The 21,925-nt window shown below is 41.4% G+C and overlaps 1 protein-coding gene across 1 annotated transcript in view; it reads right to left on the bottom strand.

Moving 5' to 3' along the window:
- Window positions 1–878: 878 nt before the first annotated feature.
- The window catches only part of LOC128739290 (homeobox protein cut), a 64,367-nt gene continuing 43,320 nt past the window's right edge, over window positions 879–21,925 (bottom strand). The window contains exons 5-7 of the mRNA XM_053834769.1: window positions 4,007–4,430; window positions 2,310–3,945; window positions 879–2,246 (exon numbers count right to left, since the gene is read on the bottom strand). Coding sequence (XP_053690744.1) covers window positions 879–2,246; window positions 2,310–3,945; window positions 4,007–4,430 — 3,428 coding nt within the window. The remainder of the gene's footprint in view (window positions 2,247–2,309; window positions 3,946–4,006; window positions 4,431–21,925) is intronic.

Raw genomic sequence — 21,925 nt, 5'->3', positions numbered from 1 at the left:
TTAGATAATAATGTTATTATTCTGCTTACTCATTACTATCGGATAAGATTCGAGAAGGTAGAAGTAAATGCAATTTGGAGAAAACTCATTTTTTCTTACACGATCGTAGAACTACAAACAGAAAAATAGAAGATTTCGGTTTTCCCTTGTTCTATATAAAAAGTATATCCCTCTTAAAAGTTACGCTAGCGGCTTAAAATATACTAATTATTCATACTTTTTTTTTATCAATATTATGTTATATTTAAAACTTGTTTTAACAGTCTTCTTATATTGATAGTTCAAAAGAAGGAAAAGTGGTAAAACTAACCGATTTCTCAAAGGGTTAAGAACTGAACTGAAAGTGAAACTATTTACAATACAACAGGAAAGGAACGGAAAATAAACATTTGCGTGTGTGTGTGTGTTGTTTACAACTGAGGAAGTTGAGGATCGCAGACAGTTTGGACTTAGAGGCTTAGGAAAAAAAATAGTACGAGCTTCCTATGTGTAAAAAAATCAGTAATTCGATAACAACTTAAAACAGAAGAGTACGAGACATTCTTCCTTAATCACAATTAATCGTCCGTAATCCACTTCCGGAGGGGGTTCGAGCTCTAACGCCTCCCGCCCCTCGGAAGCGCTCAGACTTTGCTCTTTTTTCATCTTCGAATCATCATTTTCGCTTATTGTTTATACATACAATTATTTGTTTTGTTTTTTTTTGTTTGTTTAGCTATTCTCGATTGCACTGACCTTATTTATTTTATTGGCTCCCGCTGGCTTCCCACCGTGGTATGCGTCGCCGGCGCTGACCGTTGATCACCGATATTGTTCGTTGGTTTATAACCTCACTTTTCGGGGGATTGGATGGGGGCGTTCGTTACTAAGCGTTTCGCTTAGTATTCCCACCGTTCGTTTTCCTCCATCATCATTTCCGTCTTCACCTGCACGAGTTCTTTGTCTTTTTCCGACCGTTCGCCTTCCGTCTCCGACGAGGCAGCCCCAATCACCGAAGAAGATTCATCTTTCTCCGGTCGTTCGTCCGCATCCATTCGATCCTCAATCGATTGCTTCGAATGGGTTGATTTGGCATCGTCCTGCTCGTTGTCACTGCCGGAGGCAGCCGCCGCGACGGCTGCCGCAGCCGCAGCCATAGCCGCCACAAACCTCTGCTGAACGGACTGCACTCCATCCTGTTGCAGCATGCAAACCCCATTCAGCAGATCGCCATCCTTCTTCCCATCGCCGCCTGGAATGTTCGTCTTCTTATCATCCTGCCAGTCCGGATTAACCCACTGTGGAGCCGCCGGTTTTCGCCTGTTAATCCGGGACATAGCTTGCAAACTAGCCAACGATAAACTCGTCGCCGAGTGATCATCTCCATCACCGCCCCGCTTAGACCCATCATCAACAGACTCCGCATCACTATCCCCATCATTATCACCATCCTCTTCAAACTCCTCCTCACCTTCCCGCTTCACAGAGGAAGGCATCGACAGATCCAGTCCACTCATCTGTTCACTAACAGCTTTATTCAGTGCTGCCAGATCCACATCTCCGGGGATGAATCCCCGACCAATCAGCGCTGCCAGGTTCGGATTGGCAGCAAAATACGGAGGGTAAGGCAACGGAACCCCACTCAATCCCATTCGCTCCTTCTGGATCTCCATCAGTCGCTGACTGAGCAGAACCCGAAATTGAACGGGATCGAACGGCGCCCCAGATTGGTTTTCACGCGACGGGATCGGTTCGCTCGGTTGACCGTGCGGCACTTGCTGTTTCAGCCGCATCCGGTGGTTGTGGAACCAGTTGGTGATGGTGCGTGTCGAAAGCCCAAGCTCGGTCGCCAGGAATTCGATTGTCTGTACGTTCGGGTACGGGTCCAGGGCGAACGCCAGCCGGAGGGCTTCCTTCTGCTCCTCGGAGAAGAGCACCCGTTGCTTCTTGTTGGGCGGAGCCGCTGCCGAGCCGACCGAACCCGGTCCGGGCGAATTGGAGTGGTAGAATTCGGAGGTGTCGTTGCTGCTGGTGTCGGAGCTGTTGTCCTGCGCTCCCGGACCGGTCGATCGGCGCCGTTTGCTCGCTTCGCGACGTTCGTTTTTCAGCATCTGCAACCGTTCGACGTTGTTGGCATCGCTCAGCCAGAGCTGCATCCGGATGAACGGTTCGCGACCCTTGATGCTGAGCATGTGCCAGGGTTTCGGTTTGGAGAGGAGCTCGGAGACGGAACCCTGCGACAGGCCGAGGACGGCTTCGCCGAAGATCTGCGCAGAAACAATTGCGAAATTAGTTTGAAGTTTGGTAAAAGAAGGGTTTGGAGAACTTACCTTCTGACCGATGTTGTTGGCAAGCAGGGCTTCCTTGATCTTGGTGGTGATGACTTGCGTGTCGAGATCCTGCGTAAGGGCGGCCATTTCGTAGACGGTCGGCGAGATGTGCTGGTGCATACTGCCGCGCATGGTGTTGACTCCTGGTGGTGGTCCCGGTTGGTGATGAGAAGTGGGTGTTTGGGGTGGTTGAGACTGTTGCTGGGGCGAGTGGACTCCCAGCATGACGGGTTTCTTGTCCATGCCAAGGGGGACTGAAGTTTGCAGCGGAATGGCGTGTTGTGGTGGAATGCCGGGTGGTGTGAGTAGCATGGTTTGCGGCGAAGGTTGCTGGCGTTGTTGGTGAAGGGATTGGGATTGCACTTGTTGCTGGGAGGAGGGGATCGGTGATGGTTGTGACGAGGCAGGTTGATGCCGAGCAGCGGCTTCCTGTTGGGCTTGATGCTGGGCTGCTGCCGCAGCTGCCAGATGCTGCTGGTGCAGCTGCTGCTGATGCTGTTGGAGTTGCTGGGCTTGTGACGTGGGAGGCATCTGTTGCATTTGAGATATTTGCAGCTGGAGGAGCGTCTTTTGGTCTTGCTGGAGTTTACTGATCGAGTCGCTGAGCATCTTGGGCATGGGAGGCATCTGTTTGGAGATCATTCCGGGGATCTGAGGGGTTCCGCTGTAGTTGCCGGTTCGCATCAGCTTCTCCGGGGCGATCTTGTACTGACTGGCGACTAGCTTGTGGACGGCGTTGTCGTCCTCCAAGAACATTTTCATGCGGATGAAGGGTTCGCGACCCTTTTGCGTGAGCATGTGCCAGGGCTTCGGTCGGGCCAGCAGATCGCTGACGGATCCTTGCGACAGACCGAGCACGGATTCGCCGAACAGCCGCTGGCTGATGGAGTATTGCGAGAGGGATTCCTTGACCCGTCGGACGATGTCTTCGGTGTTGAGGTTGTTGTACAGATCGAACTGCTGCTGAGTGATGGGCGGCAGAATGGCTTTCAGCGGTCTTTGCTGCGTGCTGTGATGGGGAGTTACGGGAGGTTGAGTAATTAGGGAATTGGTGATGGAGGCCATTCGTTGCAGCGGACTGGCGGTAACACCGAAGTCATCCGTAGGTGCGATAACCGGTGGCAGGATGCTGTTACTGATCGGACTCGGGGCGGACGACGCGGTGGTGGTCGGCGTACAGGTTCCCGGTTCCGGTTTCGGTTTGACTAAGCTGAACGCACTGTGCTTCATGGCGTCATCCACCTCCTTGTTGGCGGCATCGATTTCGCTCTCCAGATCGGTCAGCGAACCGTTCAGTTTGGTTGATTGTTTCTCTTTGGGTAACGACAGGTCCTGAGCGGACCCGTTCAGTCCGGATTGCTGGTGATGGTGGTGCTGTTGCTGCTGTTGTTGCTGCTGTTGAGCGGCAGCGGCATGCTGCTGAGCTGCTTGCGCTGCTTGCTGTTGCTGGTGGAGGGCCAGGAAGTTCGGAAGGTTCGAGATATTTGGCATGTTTGGCAGGCCACCTCCGGTGGCAGCGCTTTGCTGCAGCTTCGCCAACTCCCTGTGGTAAGCCTCCAAAGTCATGCGGATGTTATCGTCCTGGAGACGCTCCAATGGCGGCATTCCTCCACTGAGGAAATGTGGAAAAAGAAAACTGAGGAGAACAAGGTTAGATTTCAAACCACAAACCATAAAAAGTGAGACGGTAAACTTACTTTGGAAAATCTCGAGGACTTCGCATCAGTTTCGAGAACTCCTCCTGGTAGATTTTAGCGATTTTGTCCTGCGGGATGTCGTCGCTGTCGAACTTCTTCATCGCGGCTCGTCGGTTCAGGTAATCTTTGGCAAACGGTGACTGCACGTCCCGGTTGTGCGGAGACTTGGAGTCGTTATCACTATGCTGGGAGTCGTCCAGCGAGTTGAGCTGCAGCTGCTGCTGTAGCTGGAGCTGTTGGTGCATTTGCTGCTGCTGATGTTGCTGCTGTTGCTGCTGCTGCTGGGAGGGATGCTGAGGAGTACCGAGCCCGGTCGGGTCGCGTTTGATCATCGACTGAGCCTCGGACAGGATGTGCTGGATTCGGTCGTCATTCATGTCGGAACCGTCGGGCCGGCCGAACGATGGCATTCCGGGTTCTTTACCTGCAATTAGCACATATCTGTCATAAAACAAAAAACGAGGCATCTCAGACCTGCATTTCGGGGGCGTCGGGGTGGATTTGACGAGCGAGAGCGGTGAAAGTCCTGCGGGCCAGAATAGAGGAGCAGAAACAAAAAAAAAAACCAAACCAAACCAAAGTCAGTCGAACCTCCCTGCCCACTGAGCTCGATTATTGCGAAACAGTTTTCAGTCGCATGTGTATGGGAGAACAATCGAAGGAGGCCGGGGGTTATGGGCGTCGCTTTTATCTTTTTCTTTACCACATCCTCTCGTATCGTATCCGCTTCTTCGTCGCAGAAGCGGTCGTCGACGCAGAAATGGATAAAAACCACTACTTGAAGTCTAGATTTTATGTGAACGAGCATATCATCATCATCATCGTTGTCGTCGTCGTCGTTGAGGACGACGACGGGGAAGAACTTTAACCGAACCGAACCGACTATCCAGCGCAGCCAGCGGCGCGGCGCGGCGCGCCTTGGTGGCAGGAGAAGATGGCAAAAAAAGTCCAACGATGTGCAATCTCAAGTCTCGATCTGTATTTATATATGTTTCAGCTTTTATGAAATTTATATAAAACGACTTTACATCTCTTTTCTCTTTGGTCGTGGTCGGCACGGTGAATGATGGCGAACGCGCACAAACGGCACAAACAAATGGCGAAGCACTTCTTTTGCTTTATGTTTTTTTTTCCTTTTTATTTTCCTTTCTGCTGTCCCTTGTTCGCTCTCCATCGCATCATGAGATGCGATGCCAACCGCGGACGGGCAGCGGTAGGTACAGGTTAAAAACAAGAGCCCAGTTTCAGCGCACAGCACAACAGTGGATCCTCCGGATGGGGCACTCACTCCGTCGTCGTCGCAGGATCATCGCAGGCGCTAGCAGTGTACTAGGAGCGTGCGGAACTAATTGGCATTTAAAGGGGCAACCACGATGACGACGCTGGCTGACGCTGACGTTGACAACGACGACAATGTCGTCGTCGTCGGTGAAGCTGTCACGAGGTGAAAAAGACACCTACTACGATGCATCCCCATTTCTATTGCTAGTCAGGCTCTAAGTGGCTCCTAATGTAAACAAGCCACGTATGACAGCTCAAATTAGCAAAACGGGAAAGAATAATAATTTACCGCCACGGGATTTATCAGTCAGACGACGGGGATGTTGACGACCTTCCAGGAATCAATCTAGAGTGTGTGTGTGCATAGGAGACCGCACTCTTCGTCCGAAAGATGAATTTCGAAATTTAATCATTAGTGCACGCGAGATTTGGTCACGCAAAATACGGTCCCTCCTCCCCGGTTCCCGTCACCATCATCGTAGGTCTGTCATTAAACGGTAGCACCGCACTGATAATTCCGAAGAACCGTTTTTTTTCTGTTCGTTTTTCTCGTCAATCGTTTCTCATCCGACTGTCACACGATGGCAATGGATGGATAGATGGACGGATGGCCGGGGAAAATATTCCGGTATTTCACTGGGAGCGGGTGTGGAGGCGGTAGTGGTTTTATTGAAAAGATGTGTCGTTTTTTTTGTTTGTTTGTGAACTGAACATGATTGAAGGACAACAATCTTGGCCCCCCGATTGCCCAGTAATGTTGTGCCGAAGAGGGAAAAGGGGAACGAACGATGATGACGACGACGACGACGACGGTTGAGACTGATTGTGGGAGGAAGTAATTACTACAAATGTCTGTCATTTGAGGATGCTCTTTTTTCCCTAGATGGTGTGTTTGCTATTGATCCGTAACTCCGTGAGTGAGACAGGCAGACAGTGGCTTTTGTGTTCCATTCGAGTTCAAGATGTGATCAGCCTTCCGTTCGTTCCGTGGCGGTGGTTTCGCTGCTCGATGCCTTGTTCAATTCTTTTGATTGATTATGAACCCTCGGTAGGAGCGGCCGCAGGAGTGTTGCCAGATTTTGCTGAAGAAAAATCCGTAGTTTTACCGAAGCAAACGTTATAATTTTGTTTTAAATACATATTGGAAAAAAGCAAAATTTAATCAAATTTTAGTTTACTTTAAAGTTCAATCGACATTTGTGCTTCAACGCTTTTTCGGCGGATTTTTGCTGTTTTATTGATCTTTCTGGTTGCCGTTTTGGCGTCATTTGTCGTCGTTTCTTCATTTATTTGTTATCATCTTTTGTTTTTGTTTTGTTGTTTTCTACCTGTTGCAATTCTTTGTACTGCCTTTTCGTCGTCTTATTGTCGTATAATCTTATCTTCTGTGCATGTTTTAACGCTTTTAAATGTCTTTTTTCGTATTTGTCTTGTTCTTTTGTTTGTGTTTTCCCGTTGTTTTGGTGTCTTTTTGTCGTCTTTTCATCGTATTTTCATATTATTTCCGTCGTATTTTTGTCGTCTTTCGTCATCTCGCAATCTTTTCATCGCTTTTTTGTTGTCTTTACACAACGTTTTCGCCTCTTCATTTCATTTGTCTTCAGTTTGTATTTCCTCACCATATTGTTGTTTGTTCGACGGTTCAACGCCGTTTTCTTTTCTTTTCTCCGTATTACTCCACTTTTTATCTTCTCTTCGTCGTATTTTTGACTTCTTTCAGTGGTCTGTAAACCATCTTTTCATCATATTTTCGTCGTGTTTTGAGCTCTGGTGCTGGTTTTTTGGTCGTTTTTTTTGTTGCAGTTTCATCATTGGTCGTCTTTTCTTCATTAAATGATTTTATTTGTCTTGGTTGTCGTTTCGTCGTTTTTTTCTAGTCCCCTCTTTGCCATTTGTTCGTTGCCCTATTTCTTGTCCAGATAACAATGCAATGCAAAAATGCATATTGTCCTTATATTTTCGTCGTCTTTTTGCATGTTTTGACGCTTTTATACGTGTTTTTGTCGTTTTGTTCTGTTTTGTGTGCCGTTTTGTGTTTCCGTCATTCTAATCGTCGTCTTTTTGTCACTTTTTTGCCATTCTTTGTCTCCTATTTGTTGTATTTCGTCATCATATCGCTGTCTATTCGACGGTTGAACGCCGTATTTTGTTTTTTCTTTGTTTTCTATATCCATTTGTCCTAGTTTATTTGTCTCCGTCTTTTATTTTCGTTTCGCTGTTTTTTTCTGTTGCATTTTCGTCACTTTTTTGTCATTTTTTCGTTGTTCTATTTTTTGTTAAGGTAACAGTAATATTGTCTTCTTCTTCTTCCTCTTCTTCTTTTACTGTCAATATCTTTTTGTCATCTTTTGTGCATGTCTTGACGCTTCAGAATGTCTTTTTGTATCTCCTTTTTTGTGGCATCTTTTCGTCGCCTTTTCTTCATTTTTTTATTGTTTTCACCATATTTTTGTCTTCTATTTGCTGTATCACTTTGTTTTCTTTTCTCAGTATTAGTCGTCTTTTAGTTATCTCTCTGTTGTATTTTTGTCGTATATTAATCGTTTGTTTTTTTGTTATTTTTTGTCGCTTCTTTGACGTTTTCGGAGTCTTTTTATCATATTTTTGTTGTATTTCATGTATTTTCTTCGTCTTTTTGCCTACTTGCCATCACTTTTTCGTCATGTTTCGCAATCTTTTTCTTTTGCATTTGCTGTCTTCCCGACGTTATTTCGTCGTCGTTTTGTCATGTTATTGTCTTTTCTTCGTATTCGTCCTCTTTTTGTCATCTCTCTGTCGTATTTTAGTTGTCTTTTCATCGCTTTCTTATTTTCGTCGTCTTACACGTTGTCACGATTTGTTGTTTTTTTAATGTCTTTCAATCGTATGTTTTTCAATTTTGTTTTGTTGGTCTTTTTGTTGTTTTTTCGTCGTCTCTTCTTGTTATTTCCGTCGTATTTTTGTTGTCTTCCTTCGCCTTTTCATCAACTTTTCATTAGCGTTTCGCCATCACTTCGTCACTTTTTTTTGCTTGTTTTGACGCTTCTGAATGTCTTTTTGTCGTTTTTATCTCCTTTTTTTGTTTTGGCATCTCTCCGACGCCTTTTCCTCACTTTTTTATTGTTTTCACCAAAGTTTTGTCTTCTGTTTGCCGTATTTTGTCATCACACTGATTTCTTTTCTCAGTATTAGTTGTCTTTTTGTCATCTCTCTGTTGTATTTTTGTCGTATTTTAATGGTCTGCTTTTTTGTTGTTTTTTGTCGCTTCTTTGGCGTTTTTGGCGTCCTTTTATCAATTGTTTTTACCGTCTTTTTGCCTTGCTTGCCATCACTTTTTCGTCATGTTTTGGCGGTATCTTTGCCGCCTTTTTGCAGTCTTTACGTCGTTATTTCGTCGTCTTTTCGTCATGTTATTGTCTTTATTCGTATTCGTCCTCTTTTTGTCATCTCTCTGTAATTCTCTTAACATGTTCTCGTCGTCCAGTTCGTTGTCACGATTTATTATTGCTGTTTTTGACGTTTTTTCGTCGTCTTTTCATGTTATTTCCGTTGAATTTTGTCGTCTTCCGTCGCCTTTTCCTTAACTTTTTTTTGTCGTCGTATCGCCATTCTTTTGTTGTTGTCTTCTCGTCTACTTTTTGCCATTGTCAAAACAACAAAAATGCCGTCTTTTTACTGTTTCATCGTTCGTCCATTCAGTGTCTTTCACTCGTACATTCGACAGCTCTTCGTCGTTTTTTTAGCACGTGATAATTGGCCTTTTAGGCGTTTTTCAAACGATTTTTTCTCATTCTTTGTGGTGTTTTTTTTGCGACTTTGGCGTCTTTCCACCGCACAGTGGCGCCAGTCAGAACAAAACTGAGACAAAACTAATAAAATTGGCAAAGTAGCATGGAACTTACTTATTTTGTATATAACTGTGAACCAAATTGACCACTAAAACTTAAAGTTTTCAAATATTAAAAAAATCAATAATTAGGGTGTCTCTAAAATAATTCTCTAAGAAAAGTTTCATAACTACTTGAACTATTATTTTTATTTTGTGTTTTTTTGCATTGGGATAATTAGGAGAAGTAGTAATGACCTTGTAACACTCAGCAAATCATAAGGTTGCGCCACATTTAAAAATAAATTTTTAATTATAAAAATAGCGCTTTCTCCAGCCAATAACCATGTTTATTCACTAAAATTTGAATATCAAAGTGTCACTTCTGCTCTGTCAACCTGGTACTAACCTATACCTGTTAAATGCTCAAAGATTTACTTTAAAAATATCTGTAACAGTATTGCTTGAAGTAATTACAAAGTGGAATTGCCTAAAAACACATGGTTCTATAAAATACAATATAGGGGGGCTCTGTAGCCGCAAGGTTACCGAGTCTGCTTTGACAAGCGAATGGTCATGGGTTCGAATCTTAGTAGAATCAGGCCATTCGATGTCAAAGTGACTTTAGCATGGGTTTATTCTCAGGCCCCTCATCGCCCTTCCTTCATGCTGAGTTCTATATTATCCCGATATGGCCTATTGACAGTGCAAAAATGAGACCCTTGTAGTAAAAATGCACTGGTTTGCTACGCCAGGGATGACTATAATTGGGGACTGTGCGCTGTCATGTGGAACGAGGTGGATAAAGTAGAGTAAAGCATTGAAAGAAGGGTACCCAATTACACACAAGCACGCATAAAAAAAGAAATTCAATAAGCATATCGCTCACTCAATAGCGACTATAGCTAAAATAAATGCAGTGCGGGTTATACAACAAACACCCGGGCGATATCACAATAGATCTAACTTACTGGTCGCAGTGATGAGTCCATACAGGAAAAAAAAAAAAAAAAAAAATACAATATTTTTAGTCTTTGCGCAAATCTGCGCAAAATGCGGATATGATTTTTGGAAAGTAGACTAAATTCTACATAAAATATGAAAAAATGACGGTTACCTTCCGTTCCCAAAAAAAGATGCTAAACTTTGAAAATGCGAAGTCACATGTGTGTTACTATTTGGAGATTTGAAGCAAATATATTTTAGAGTGTACTTGATTTTCGTCAATCTGCAAAATAAGGTGCTAATCTATAACCATTTCAATATCAAATCACGTTTTTTTTGTATGCAAATACCTAACAGGATACGATTAAAAACCGTTTTTCGAAACTTGCGTTGAATGAAAAATATGAGAAGTTGTCACACAAACCTCAGATTCAAAAATTTCTCCAAAAAGCTGTATCATTCCCAGCACTTTGAAATTTTGCAATTAAGTTATTTAGTCTGTCTACTTTCATAGAAAAATAATACTTCATGAAAAACTTCAACTCCATTTTGGGTATTTTGTCCCAATATTTTCCACTGTGCACCGTTATTTCACCCTTTTCAGCGATTTCTATTCATTTTATGTCGTTTTTTGTGGCATTTTTGTTTGCTCGCTTTTTCGGAAGCTTTTTGTGTTTGTCGTCTTTTTTCAATAGGCTTCCGCCTATTTGTCACCACCTTTCCGTGGTTTTTTTAATTGCCTTTATTCAGCGACTTTTGCCATTTCCGTGGTTTTTTTTTCGTTTCTGTTTTTGGCGTCTTTTTGCCATCAGCTTTTCTTCCTGTTTTTGTTCGGTTTCCGTCTTTTTTCAATGAGCTTTTCGATAATTTGTAATCACCTTTTCGTCGTCGGTCCATCGTCTTTTTGCTGCCTTTTTACTAACTCTTCGTGGCGTTTTCATCGCCTTTTTGTCATCTCTTTGTCGTATTTTTTCTGTCCTATCATCGTTTATGCGGGTTTTTGTTACTTTCTTCAATGGCTTTTGCCGCTTTTGTCGTGTTTTCTTCGATTTTTGGCATCTTCTCAATGTTCTTTAGTTTTTTTTATTGCCCTTTCGTCACTTTTTCCGCCGTCTTGTGTATTGTCAAGACAACAAAAATGTTGTCTTTTAACTGCCTTTCTGTCGTTATTCCATTCTCTTTCTGTCGTAGATTCGATATCTTTTCGTTGTCTTTTTAGCATATTTTGTCACCTTTTTGATGCGTCTAAACAACTCGTTTTCGGTTTTTCGTGGTTTTTGTTCTATTTGTTGCTGTTTTGCCATCTTTTAATCGTATTTTCGCCATCTTTACATGGTTTCTTTGTCTCTTTTCAACGATTTGCGATCACTTTATATTGTCATCTTTGCCTTTATTAGTTCTTCCATCGTCTTTATTTTGTTTATTCGACATATTTTTATCGTTTTTTCAGCGAATTTTGTTACCTTTTTGATGCTCTTTAAACGACCTTTTGTCATTTTGTTTTACAGTCTTTTTCTCGTATTTTCGCCATCATTACATGGTTTCTTAGTTTGTGGTCAACGATTTGTGATCATTATATTTCTTCGTCTTTTGTGGTATTTTTGTTTGCTCGTTTTTTCTGCGGTTTTTCATTATGTTTTTGTTGACTTGCTCCTTTTTTCAATGAACTTTAGGCCTATTTGTCACCACTTTTTCGTCATCATTGCTACCTCTTCGTGGTCTTTTCATCGTCTTTTTGTCATCTCTTTGTCGTGTGTTTGTTATCGTTTCATAGTATTTTCGTAGTCTGTTCATCGTTGTTGTGTTTCCGTCTTTTTCCGTCACTTTTTTTTCATTTTTTTGCCATCTTTCTGTCCGTTTATTGCTGCCTTTGTATCGTTCTTCCGTTCTCTTTTTGTCGTATATTCGACATCTTTTTGTCGTCTTTTTAGCATGTTTTGTCGCCTTTATGATGCTTTTTAAACGACTTTTTGTCTTTCTTTGTCGTGTTTTTCGCTGTTCTAGTATTAAATCAGTAGAAGTTGCACATTGAGAATGCCAGGCTATTCCCAAACACCAATCAATTGGTTCTTTGTACAATCTTACTGGTTCGGCCAATCGCAGAATGCAACTACGAACCGTCTACCTAAGCTAAGCTAAGCTTCTTTTGTCATGTTTTTTGTTGTTGCTGATGCTATTTTGGCGTCCTTTCGTCAACTCGACTTCTTTTTTTCGTTTTTTTTCTGCGGTCTTTTCCGCTTTGGTCGTTTTATTTTGTCTTTTCGTTATTATTTTACCATTTTTTCGACATTCTGTTTGTTCTCAATACAGTAAAATGGTTGTCTTTTTACTGTCTTTTCGTCTGCAGTATTCGACTTCTTTTCACCATCGTCGTTCGTTCATCGTTGCATGTCTTGTCACTTTTTAAATGCTTTTCTGTCATTTTGTTGTTTTTTGTCGCTGTTTTAGTGCCAGTTCATCGTCTTTTCATTCTATTTTCATGTTGTTTCCGTCTTATTATCGACGGCTTTCGTCGTCTTATCGTCAACTTTTCATCGTATTATCACAGTGAGGAAAAAATACTTTTTCGTCATCTTTTCATCGTACTTTCGTTGTCTTTTCTTCGTATTTTAGTCATCGCCTTTTTGGTGTATTCTAAATGCTTAAATATTCAACAGATTTTAATTATTGCCTGAGAGAAGTAAAGCTAATTGATACAAATAAGACAAGGATTACAGCTACTAGGTTATGTCTGGATCAACCTTATTCGCTTGACAGCATGCAGCATTATCGCAACTCTTCCAGATTTAATTCAATAAAATTTAGAGTTAACTCTCTTTATTATTTTGTTCGTATAAAGGGTGTCCAACATCAAATTGCACTACGGAAGAAACGCTGTAGAAAATTACTCAATTGACCGATCCTTTTCAAACTTTCAGACAATAAAATACAACCCAACAATAAAATACAAATCAACTTCGATGCCCTAACCGTATGCTTGCACCTTACACTTTACTTCATTCATAAGATTTTGTACAACATCTGGCTGCAGGTTCTTCTTCAAAAACCCACTATTCCCGCATGTCTTTCCCAGATTTGACATCTTTGGGATGCTTCCGTAGTACCTGCTTCATAATAGCCCACTCAAGTAGCACACATTTGTCATTTCTGGTTGCTGCAACCTATTTATGACTGAAATTAGTCAGTAGGGCAGTATTTTTAGTTCCGGTGCGTTGAAGAGGTTGATGTCTTTGGGTACGAAAGTAGCCCCGTTGGCTTCCTACCACTCCAGGACATCTTTTGAATAGTAGCACGAAAATAGATCCGGCCAAATGATCGTAAGGTTCTCGTGTTGCACCAGCAAAGGAAGCAGACGCTTCTGTAGACACTTCTTGAGGTAGATCTGCTCGTTTACAGTTCCGATAGCCACGAACGGCGCATCCGTTTGTCACATGAGCAGATCACTTGCCAAATCATGTAGTGTTTGGCAAACTTTGAAAGTTTCTACTTCCTTACTTCCTCTGAAACATCAAAATTGTGCTGGGCGGTGTTTCGCAGAGTTTCGCAGAAACGTTTATTCACACGGCCGACCGTTGACTGCACGATTCCGAGTGCTTTTCCGATGAGAGGGTTGAAGATTTTCCTCTTGTTTGCGCAAAATCAATTCGCGACGTTGCTTTTCGGGTGACGCCATTTTTTCCAATTTTTGGAAAACTGACAGTGATAAAAATACAATACAATAAACTTTACACTCTAAACTACTTCTACCCAAATTTTCAAGAGAAAATGCCCAATGGGTAATTTTATACAGCGTTTCTTCCGCGGTGCAATTTAATGGGGGACTCGCTTTATTTCTATAAGAAGACCATTATTAGAAACTTTCGTGTGGGCTCTTTAAGTTTAATGTAGCGTACTCGTGATTTGTCCGTAGAAAATTTCTAAATTCGTAGCACTGCGGATAAACCCGTAGATCTGGCACTACTGGCCCGGCAGCAACGGGCTCGCAGGGTTCAGGTTCAATTCACGCTGGAGAGCAGGAAGGAAGAGGTTTACCTCTTCATGCTTTCTATACCGTAGAAAAGAATTCAAAGTGAACAGTTGAATACGCACTGGATGTAAGTTTTTCTGAAAGTGGAATAATCCCTCGGTTTCGAAATCGAACACTCTAACATGAGGAGGACCCCTCATGTCTTCTGCTAATAATAATTATCGAACACACGAGCTGGCACAGGCCGGAGGCCGCAGGAAATGTATTGAAAACAGAAGATTTATTTGATAGCAATACACAGCCGCGGGGAAGGAACACAACTCAGGAAGAAAAATTACAATCGCGATTCTAATTTTCGTATTTTTTTGTGCTTAGCAGGTTCGCGGTTCAACGCCTGATTTGATGTGGGCGCGAGAGGTTCAATCACTTTTTTCCTCTCTACCTCACAGGCTGAGTCTCTATATGCCTCGCACTAGGAAGGGGAGAAAAAACGAGTGAACCAATAGCCTCGGGCCCCGGGCGGTTGCTTGGATCGGATCGCATGGCTTGCTTGCTGTTTGCACACGTGTCAACTTCGAGTGGTTTACAGCCAGCAGTGGAGGGCTGTGATTCGAGTTTAATTAACAAATCGTTAACCTGCTGGCCTGCTGGTTTGGCATCCCCCCCCCCACCTGGTTGGTGGGGGCGAACCGGCTAGGGGCGTGATCGCAAAAGGTGGAGTTGTAACGAATGATGTACCGCCAATTGACAAGCTCGTCACAGGCGATTCCAGCCCGGCAGCAGCCAGCGGTGGTCGATCTCTTGAGAGTATAGTCGTTTAGCGCGCGTGTAATGAGACGCGTCCGGCAGGGCACAGGCAGGCGGAACATCGGACTCCAGCTTCAGTTTCATTCAGAGCTGACAACGTTTTCGAATGGGTCCGTCCGTCAGTCAAGGGTCGGGGGAGGCCGGTCAAATGATATTTATAAATACTGAATTTTAAAATGCAATGATCATTTCGAACTGACACTTCATTAGGTTTTATCGTGCTTTTCCGTTTCTGTGCGGCTACCGGCACAGCCGGCTGGCCGGCCGGCCGGGCCGTTACCGGAGTGGTGAAAGCGCAACGCGTTTAGTGCAGCGCTCATGTGTGAACTGCAAATTGTGATTATTACTAAATTATTTTTATTGCCCTGCTCTATCTCTCTATCTCCGGCCCAGACCCAGACAGGGTCGCCCGAGAGGCTGCCGGTATTTGATCGAAATTTTCAAATCTGGCGAAAACGAGGTGTGAGAACGCTCCCATCACCATTAATAATGCCCCTCGAAGCAGGCAATCATCGGGAGCTTTAATTATAGCGATGATGAAATAATTTAGAATTTTGCAATAATTAAAACTGATTTTTCGGCCAGCATCGTCGGCGACGTCGTGGTCGTCGTCGTCGTCGGTTGGTCGGTCGGTCGGTGGCGGCCCCCCGCGGTTAATGGATCATATCGAGTGTCGGTAGTAATTAAACGTGTGCCCCGCACTTTAGAGTACGATGCACCCCTTCCCGAAGCCGGGGATGAAGGATGAAGCGGGCGAGAAACCGGGCATACCATCTATTAGACCACCGACCGACCGGTGTCCAGCAGCAGCAGCAGCCGGCCGGCCGGCTGGCCGCGACTCGGCAGTGAATCTCTTCTAATTAGCAGCAAAAATCAGTGGGTTGAGCGTTGTGAAAAATTATTGCTTGCAGGAGCAGACTCGCGTGAAAGGCTTTTCCCCCCCGTCAAACGGCACCGTCCGGCCGGCCGGGGGTTATTTGTGCGTGGATAATAATGGCCAGCTAATCGCTGCGAATTCGTTGATCTATCGGCGGGCGGTAGAATGTTCTGTTTATGAATTTGCTAATCTGTGGATTATTGGAATGATTTCCATAAGTTCGGCGAACGATTGATGGACTCGAGAAAGTACGAGTGCGAGCTAAAATTGGGTACAAACGACTAAGTGAAGAAGTTTTGCATTAAAACTTGTACGTTAAGAAATTTAATGTCCATTTTAATGCATATCCACATGTTTATTCCAGCAATAAAATCCATTCCAACACACGCTTTGCGTGTGCATCGATGTTGTTTTTATTGCTCCATGTTCGGTATTAACTTTAATAGGTAAATTATAAATAAATAGATCAACGATGTGTTAAATGTACTGTTTAATTCAAATAGTCATAATCGCTTTGAATAACCATGGCGCATTAAAAAAAAAGAAGAAACTTTTCGTGACTAAAACTGAAGCCCCGCATAAAAATGTTGTTTTTATCGTGTGTTTTTTTTACGAGTTTAACTACTTGTTTTAAACCCCAGAAAACTGCACTGGAATAATTTAGCTGACAACCATTGAACATACCAATAGTCCAGTGCCCGGTGCCATCAGATGTCAATTTACCCGGGGCAGAGAAAATTGAATTCTCTGGCATTCGCGCCTGAAGTGTTCTGAAATTACAGAAAATTAATCTAAAGCACCACCGTAATGATTATGGAAATATTTTCGCTCCGTTTTCTGTGCCTTTGCCTTGAAAGTAAGAGTAAAACAAATGATAAACGGAATGGAAGATTGGTTTCAGCAAAAGATGCATCCAGCCCAGCGTCTACTGCGATCGTAATCGCGGCACCAAATGTTCCATCGGATAGGAAAAATCTGACATGAAAATGAGCTTTCGAATCATCATTCTTCGGTTGGTTTGCACAATTTTCCTCTGGGGATCACAGCAAACCGCGACCGGGAACATAATTTATCGTGTCAAGAATTTTCTCCTACGAACATGTTTAAGTTAAATAAGTATTATTTTAACAAAGTGAGTGTGTGTGGTTAGCTCTTTTGGACACGAAGTGCGGACCCGAAGCGGCTTTGTTTGGATCTCGCCATGTTCAAATAAATACTTTTCCTTCAGCTGATACGGTAAGGAATGGACCAATCAAGGGTATTTTGTTCATAATTTCAGAATCTTTTGACGAGAACATCATCTTGAATCTCTTAACTATACCTAGATGTAATTCATACAAACACAATTTACTGTGTTTTCGTTGAGAAATATGATGAATTTAAAAAAGTCGCATTTTTTCAGCTGCTGAATCTCCACCTCGTTACTTTGAGCACTGATTACAGCCTTTCTAAAAGTTAAGTACTCAGTTTCAACATTCCATTCCAGGCATTTGATGCCTTGGTCACTAGCTTATAACCGTGATAATTCGGGACATGTCAGTTAAAATTCAGGACTGCTTAAGAAAACCGCTTGGTGATTAAGCTGTATTCAGGTTGATTAAAATTAGTTCCAGAGCCTCAATTTTTAATGTAAAATATCAGAAGTTTAGCGTAATAACAGTGATTTTCAGTGGTGACAGCTTGAATAGGTCAAGTGAACACGAAGATTGGTATGCTGTTATCCCCCCGCTTAGTCGACCCCCATCGTTTATAATAAGGGAAAATGTACAATTGTAAATATACAATAGAGAAAAGCGTCTGGTACGGGAGGTCCATGCCTTCTTCTTCGCCTTCAATTTAAAGGAGTTGAATCGAGTTGGTTTCAGTGATGGTGATTTCAGTATTGAAGAAAAGCTCTACCTTCGGCAGCCATATAAGCTCGAAATCGAATATCTGTTTAGGAATTTCTGAATGAAGATCTGAGTCACCATTTTGTGTATTTCAAGGCAGCACACGATACAGTCGAATGTGAACAGCTATGGCAGAAAATGCCCCAAAAAATGATTTTCCGGACAAACTGTCATGACTGGTCAAAGCTACCATGGAGCGAGCAATATGTTACGTATGTACGTGTTTCGAAGGCACTCTCAAGTCCTTTCGAATTGCGCTGAGAGTTGCGGCAAGGGGATGGACTATTGAAGGTGTGATCTGGCGAGCGGGCGTCGAAACTAGAGCAACGATTTTTGACAAAAGTTGGAAGAATGCCTTGGACAAACCTTGGAAGAATGCACGTTAGTGAATTCAGCTAGATGGCTCGACCAACTTGTAGCCGACTTGCGTGTGTCGAAACGCTCAACGAATTGGCGACGAGTAGTCCAGGACCGAGTACGGTGGAAAGAAATTCTTGATATAGCACGAGCCGGCCTGGCTCTTTGTGGCTAGAAGTAATTAGGTATGCCAATTCCGGAAAATGATGACCTATGGATTTATCTTTTTTTGTCGACGGCTTGGTCATCTATGCAGCATGTACCGTAAAAAGAATTCTGAGGAATCAGGTGGAACCAGAAATGATATCCATGATAAGTTCCATACTTGAAATTAAGGGGAAGGAATAATGCGTGGACATCCCGTACCAGCCGCTTCCTATCAAAAACGTGCCGATTTCGCAATTTGCGCAAAAACTCGCATATATTCCAAAGTTTGGGTAAAAAACTGCGTAGATTGAAAAATTCTTCTGAAAAAATTCGCGTTGGATCCGATATTTGCTTTGAAAAACGACGCAAATTCCGAAATTCGCGTAAATATCCTCATTAAACTTGACAATATAACTCAATACTCAGACAGTCAGACGTAAAGAATCAAGTGGAACGAAAACTGATATCAAGTTCCATTCAACTTGCTTGAAATCGAGGGGAAAGAAGAAAGCGTGGACATCCCGTACCAACTGCTTTCAAAACCATGCCAATTAGGTCGCAATTAGCGAAAAAACTCGCATATATTCCAAAGATTACGTAAAAAACTGAGAAGATTCAAAAATTCTTGTAAAAAAAAATCGGCGTCACATCCAAAATTCGCTTAAAAAACGCCGTGAATTCCGAAATTTACCTAAATTTTTACAGTGGACTTACCATTTTTTACATACTGGATGATCGGAAAGCAGACATACACGTCTACCAGAACAAATAGCTTCGAGCACTACATTTTTTTCTAACCAAATTCTGTTGCTTCCGTTCTATTGAAGCTTGCTTTTGACAAGATCGAAGCCATTTCTTTTAGTCGTAAAGAAATTTTTCGGTGAATTTTTCGGTCCAACACCGGCTTCCTGTTGGATTCTTCGAATCCTGCCTGCCGTGTCAGTTTGTCAATACCTGGTTTTGATGGCACTTTATTTGAAGCCGTCTAAATCAGCAAAATAGTGGTCAATTACTGGTGCGTTTTACGCAACCGATGTTTCAATTGAATCGATTGGATTTACATCCAGATTTGGATTCGAATTTGATTTGGATGTAGATTTGTTTCGGGGTAAATTTGGATTGGATTTAAATCGGATTTGCTTATTTGAATTCGATTGTGATTTAAGTTTGGTTGAATTTGAATTGCATTTGGAATCGAATCCATTCCAAACTTAGAATGAATTTAAACGGAGTTCGGATAGGATATATGGACTGGATTTGGATTGGATTTGGACCGAATTAGGATTGCAGTTGAATTAAATTTGGAGCAAATTTAAATTCTACTTCAATTAGGTTTGGATTAAATTTGGGCCGGATTGCTGTTCGTTTTGAGTTGCGTTTGGATTAGATTTGGATGGGATTATATTTGCATTATGATTTTATTGGATGCGGATTGGAACTTGATGTCATTTGCATTGGATTTGGATTGGATTTGGATTCGATTTGAGCTGGACTTCAATAGCATTTGGAGTGGATTGGATTTGAATTAAAATTTGAAAAGATTTGGATTTGAATTAAAATTTGAAAAGATTTGGATTTGAATTGGATTCGGATTCGATGTAGTTTGAATTTGGAATGCGCTTAGATTCCATCTGAATTGGCCTTGGATGATATTGGATTTGGAATAGTATAATTTTATTAACTTCAGATTGGATTTGAATTGGATTTTGTTTGACTATGGACTGGATTTTGATTGGAACTGGATTAAATGTGGGTTTATATTGGATTTGAATTGAATTTTAAATTTAGGATTTGAATTGGGTTTGGAATAGATTTGGGTAGGATTTGGATTGGATGTGAATTAGGGTTGGAAAAGATTTGGAATACATTTTGAGCGGCTATCGATTGTATTTGAGTTGGATTTTGATTGAATTTAAATAGGATTTGAATTACAATAGTTTGAAATCATTTTATTTTTAATCGTGTAAATCAGCAAAATAGCGTTCAATAACTGGCGTAGTTATACATAATCGATATTTACATTAAATTTATTGGATTTGTACTTAATTCGGATTTGGATTCGAATTCGAACTGAATATGGATTTGTTTTGGGTAAAATTTGGATTTGGAATGAATTTTGAACGGATTTCGATTGTATTTGATTTAAGTTGGGTTTAATTTGAATCGCATTTGAAATCATAGATTTGATTTTAGAATGAATTTGCATAGAATTCGGATAGGATATAGACTGAATTTGGATTGGATTCGGACCAAATTAGGATTGCAGTTGATTTAGATTTGGATCAAATGTGAATTGTACCTGAATTAGCTTTTGATTGCATTTGGGCCGGATTATTATTCGATTTGAGTTACATTTAGATTGGATTTGGAATATGTTTTTATTGGATTCAGATTGAATCTGGATGGTAATTTCATTGACTTTGGATTGGATTTGCATTAGATTTGAATTGGATTTCAATAGCATTTGGATTGGACTGGATTTGGTTTGAATTTGGAATGCGCTTAGATTCGATTTGAATTGGCCTTATTGAATCATATTATTGAATTCAGATTTTGATTGACTTTGGACTGGAATTGGATTGGATGTGGATTGGATTTAGACAGGATTTATAATGGATTTAAATTGAATTTTAAATTTAGGATTTGAATTGAGTATGAATTGAATTTGCATTGGACTTGGATCAGTTTGAATTGAATTCGGGTTTGGAATAGATTTGAATAGAATTTGGATTGGATTTGAACTGGGTTTGGAAAAGATTTCGAATAAATTTTGAGCGGGTTTCGATTGTGTTTGAATTTGATTTTGATTTAAGTTTGATTAAATTTAAATTGAATTTGAATTACATTTGGAATGGCAAATCCATTTTAGAATGAATTTGAAAGGAATTTGTACAGGATATCGACTGGATTTGAATTAGATTCGGACCAAATTAGTTTTGAATGTGGATTGCAGTTGATACAAATTTGGAATAAATTTGAATTGTAGTTGAATTAGGTTTGGATTAGATTTAGGCCGGATTCCCGATCAAATGAAAATGTCAAATTTATAACAGGATGAGATCTAAATAACAAGTATTTAATAACCAAATCGCCTTTGTGTTTTGATATAAACTTGGTTTCGTTAGAACAAAATTTGCTCTAGGCATATCACAAATATATCAAATAATGATATAATTTGATCTATAATTTATATCAAGCCGCATTGGTATTCGATTTGAGTTGCATTCGGATTGGATTTGGAATATGACTTTATTGGATTCGGATTGGAACTGGATGATATTTGCATTTGATTTGGATTGAATTAGGATTGGATCTGAATTAGATTTGAATTGGATTTCAATAGCTTTGGAATTGGATTGGATTTGGATTCGATTTGAATTAAAATATGAAAGAATTTGGGTTGAATTTGAATTGGATGCAGATTGGATTTGGTTTGAATTAGGACTGCATTTAGATTCAATCTGAATTGGTCTTGGATGAGATTGGGTTGGGACTAAAATTTTATTGGCTTCAGATTAGATTTGGACTGGAATTAGGTTGGCTTTGGACTGGATTTGGAATATGATTTTATTGGATTCGGTTTGGTACTGGATGGCATTTGCATTTGATTTGGATTTAATTTGCATTGGATTTGGATTGGAATTGAATTAGATTTGAATTGGATTTCGAAAACGTTTGAATTGGATTGGATTTGGATTCGATTTGAATTAAAATATGAAAGAATTTGGGTTGAATTTGAATTGGATGCGGATTGGATTTGGTTTGAATTTGGACTGCATTTAGATTCGATCTGAATTGGTCTTGAACGAGATTGAATTTCAAATATGATTTTATTGGCTTCACG

This window comes from Sabethes cyaneus, chromosome 3 (genome assembly GCF_943734655.1).
Source record: "Sabethes cyaneus chromosome 3, idSabCyanKW18_F2, whole genome shotgun sequence".
Lineage (NCBI taxonomy): Eukaryota > Metazoa > Arthropoda > Insecta > Diptera > Culicidae > Sabethes > Sabethes cyaneus.
The sequence above is the reverse complement of the archived record's forward strand: the minus strand, read 5'-3'. Positions and strand labels throughout refer to the sequence as shown.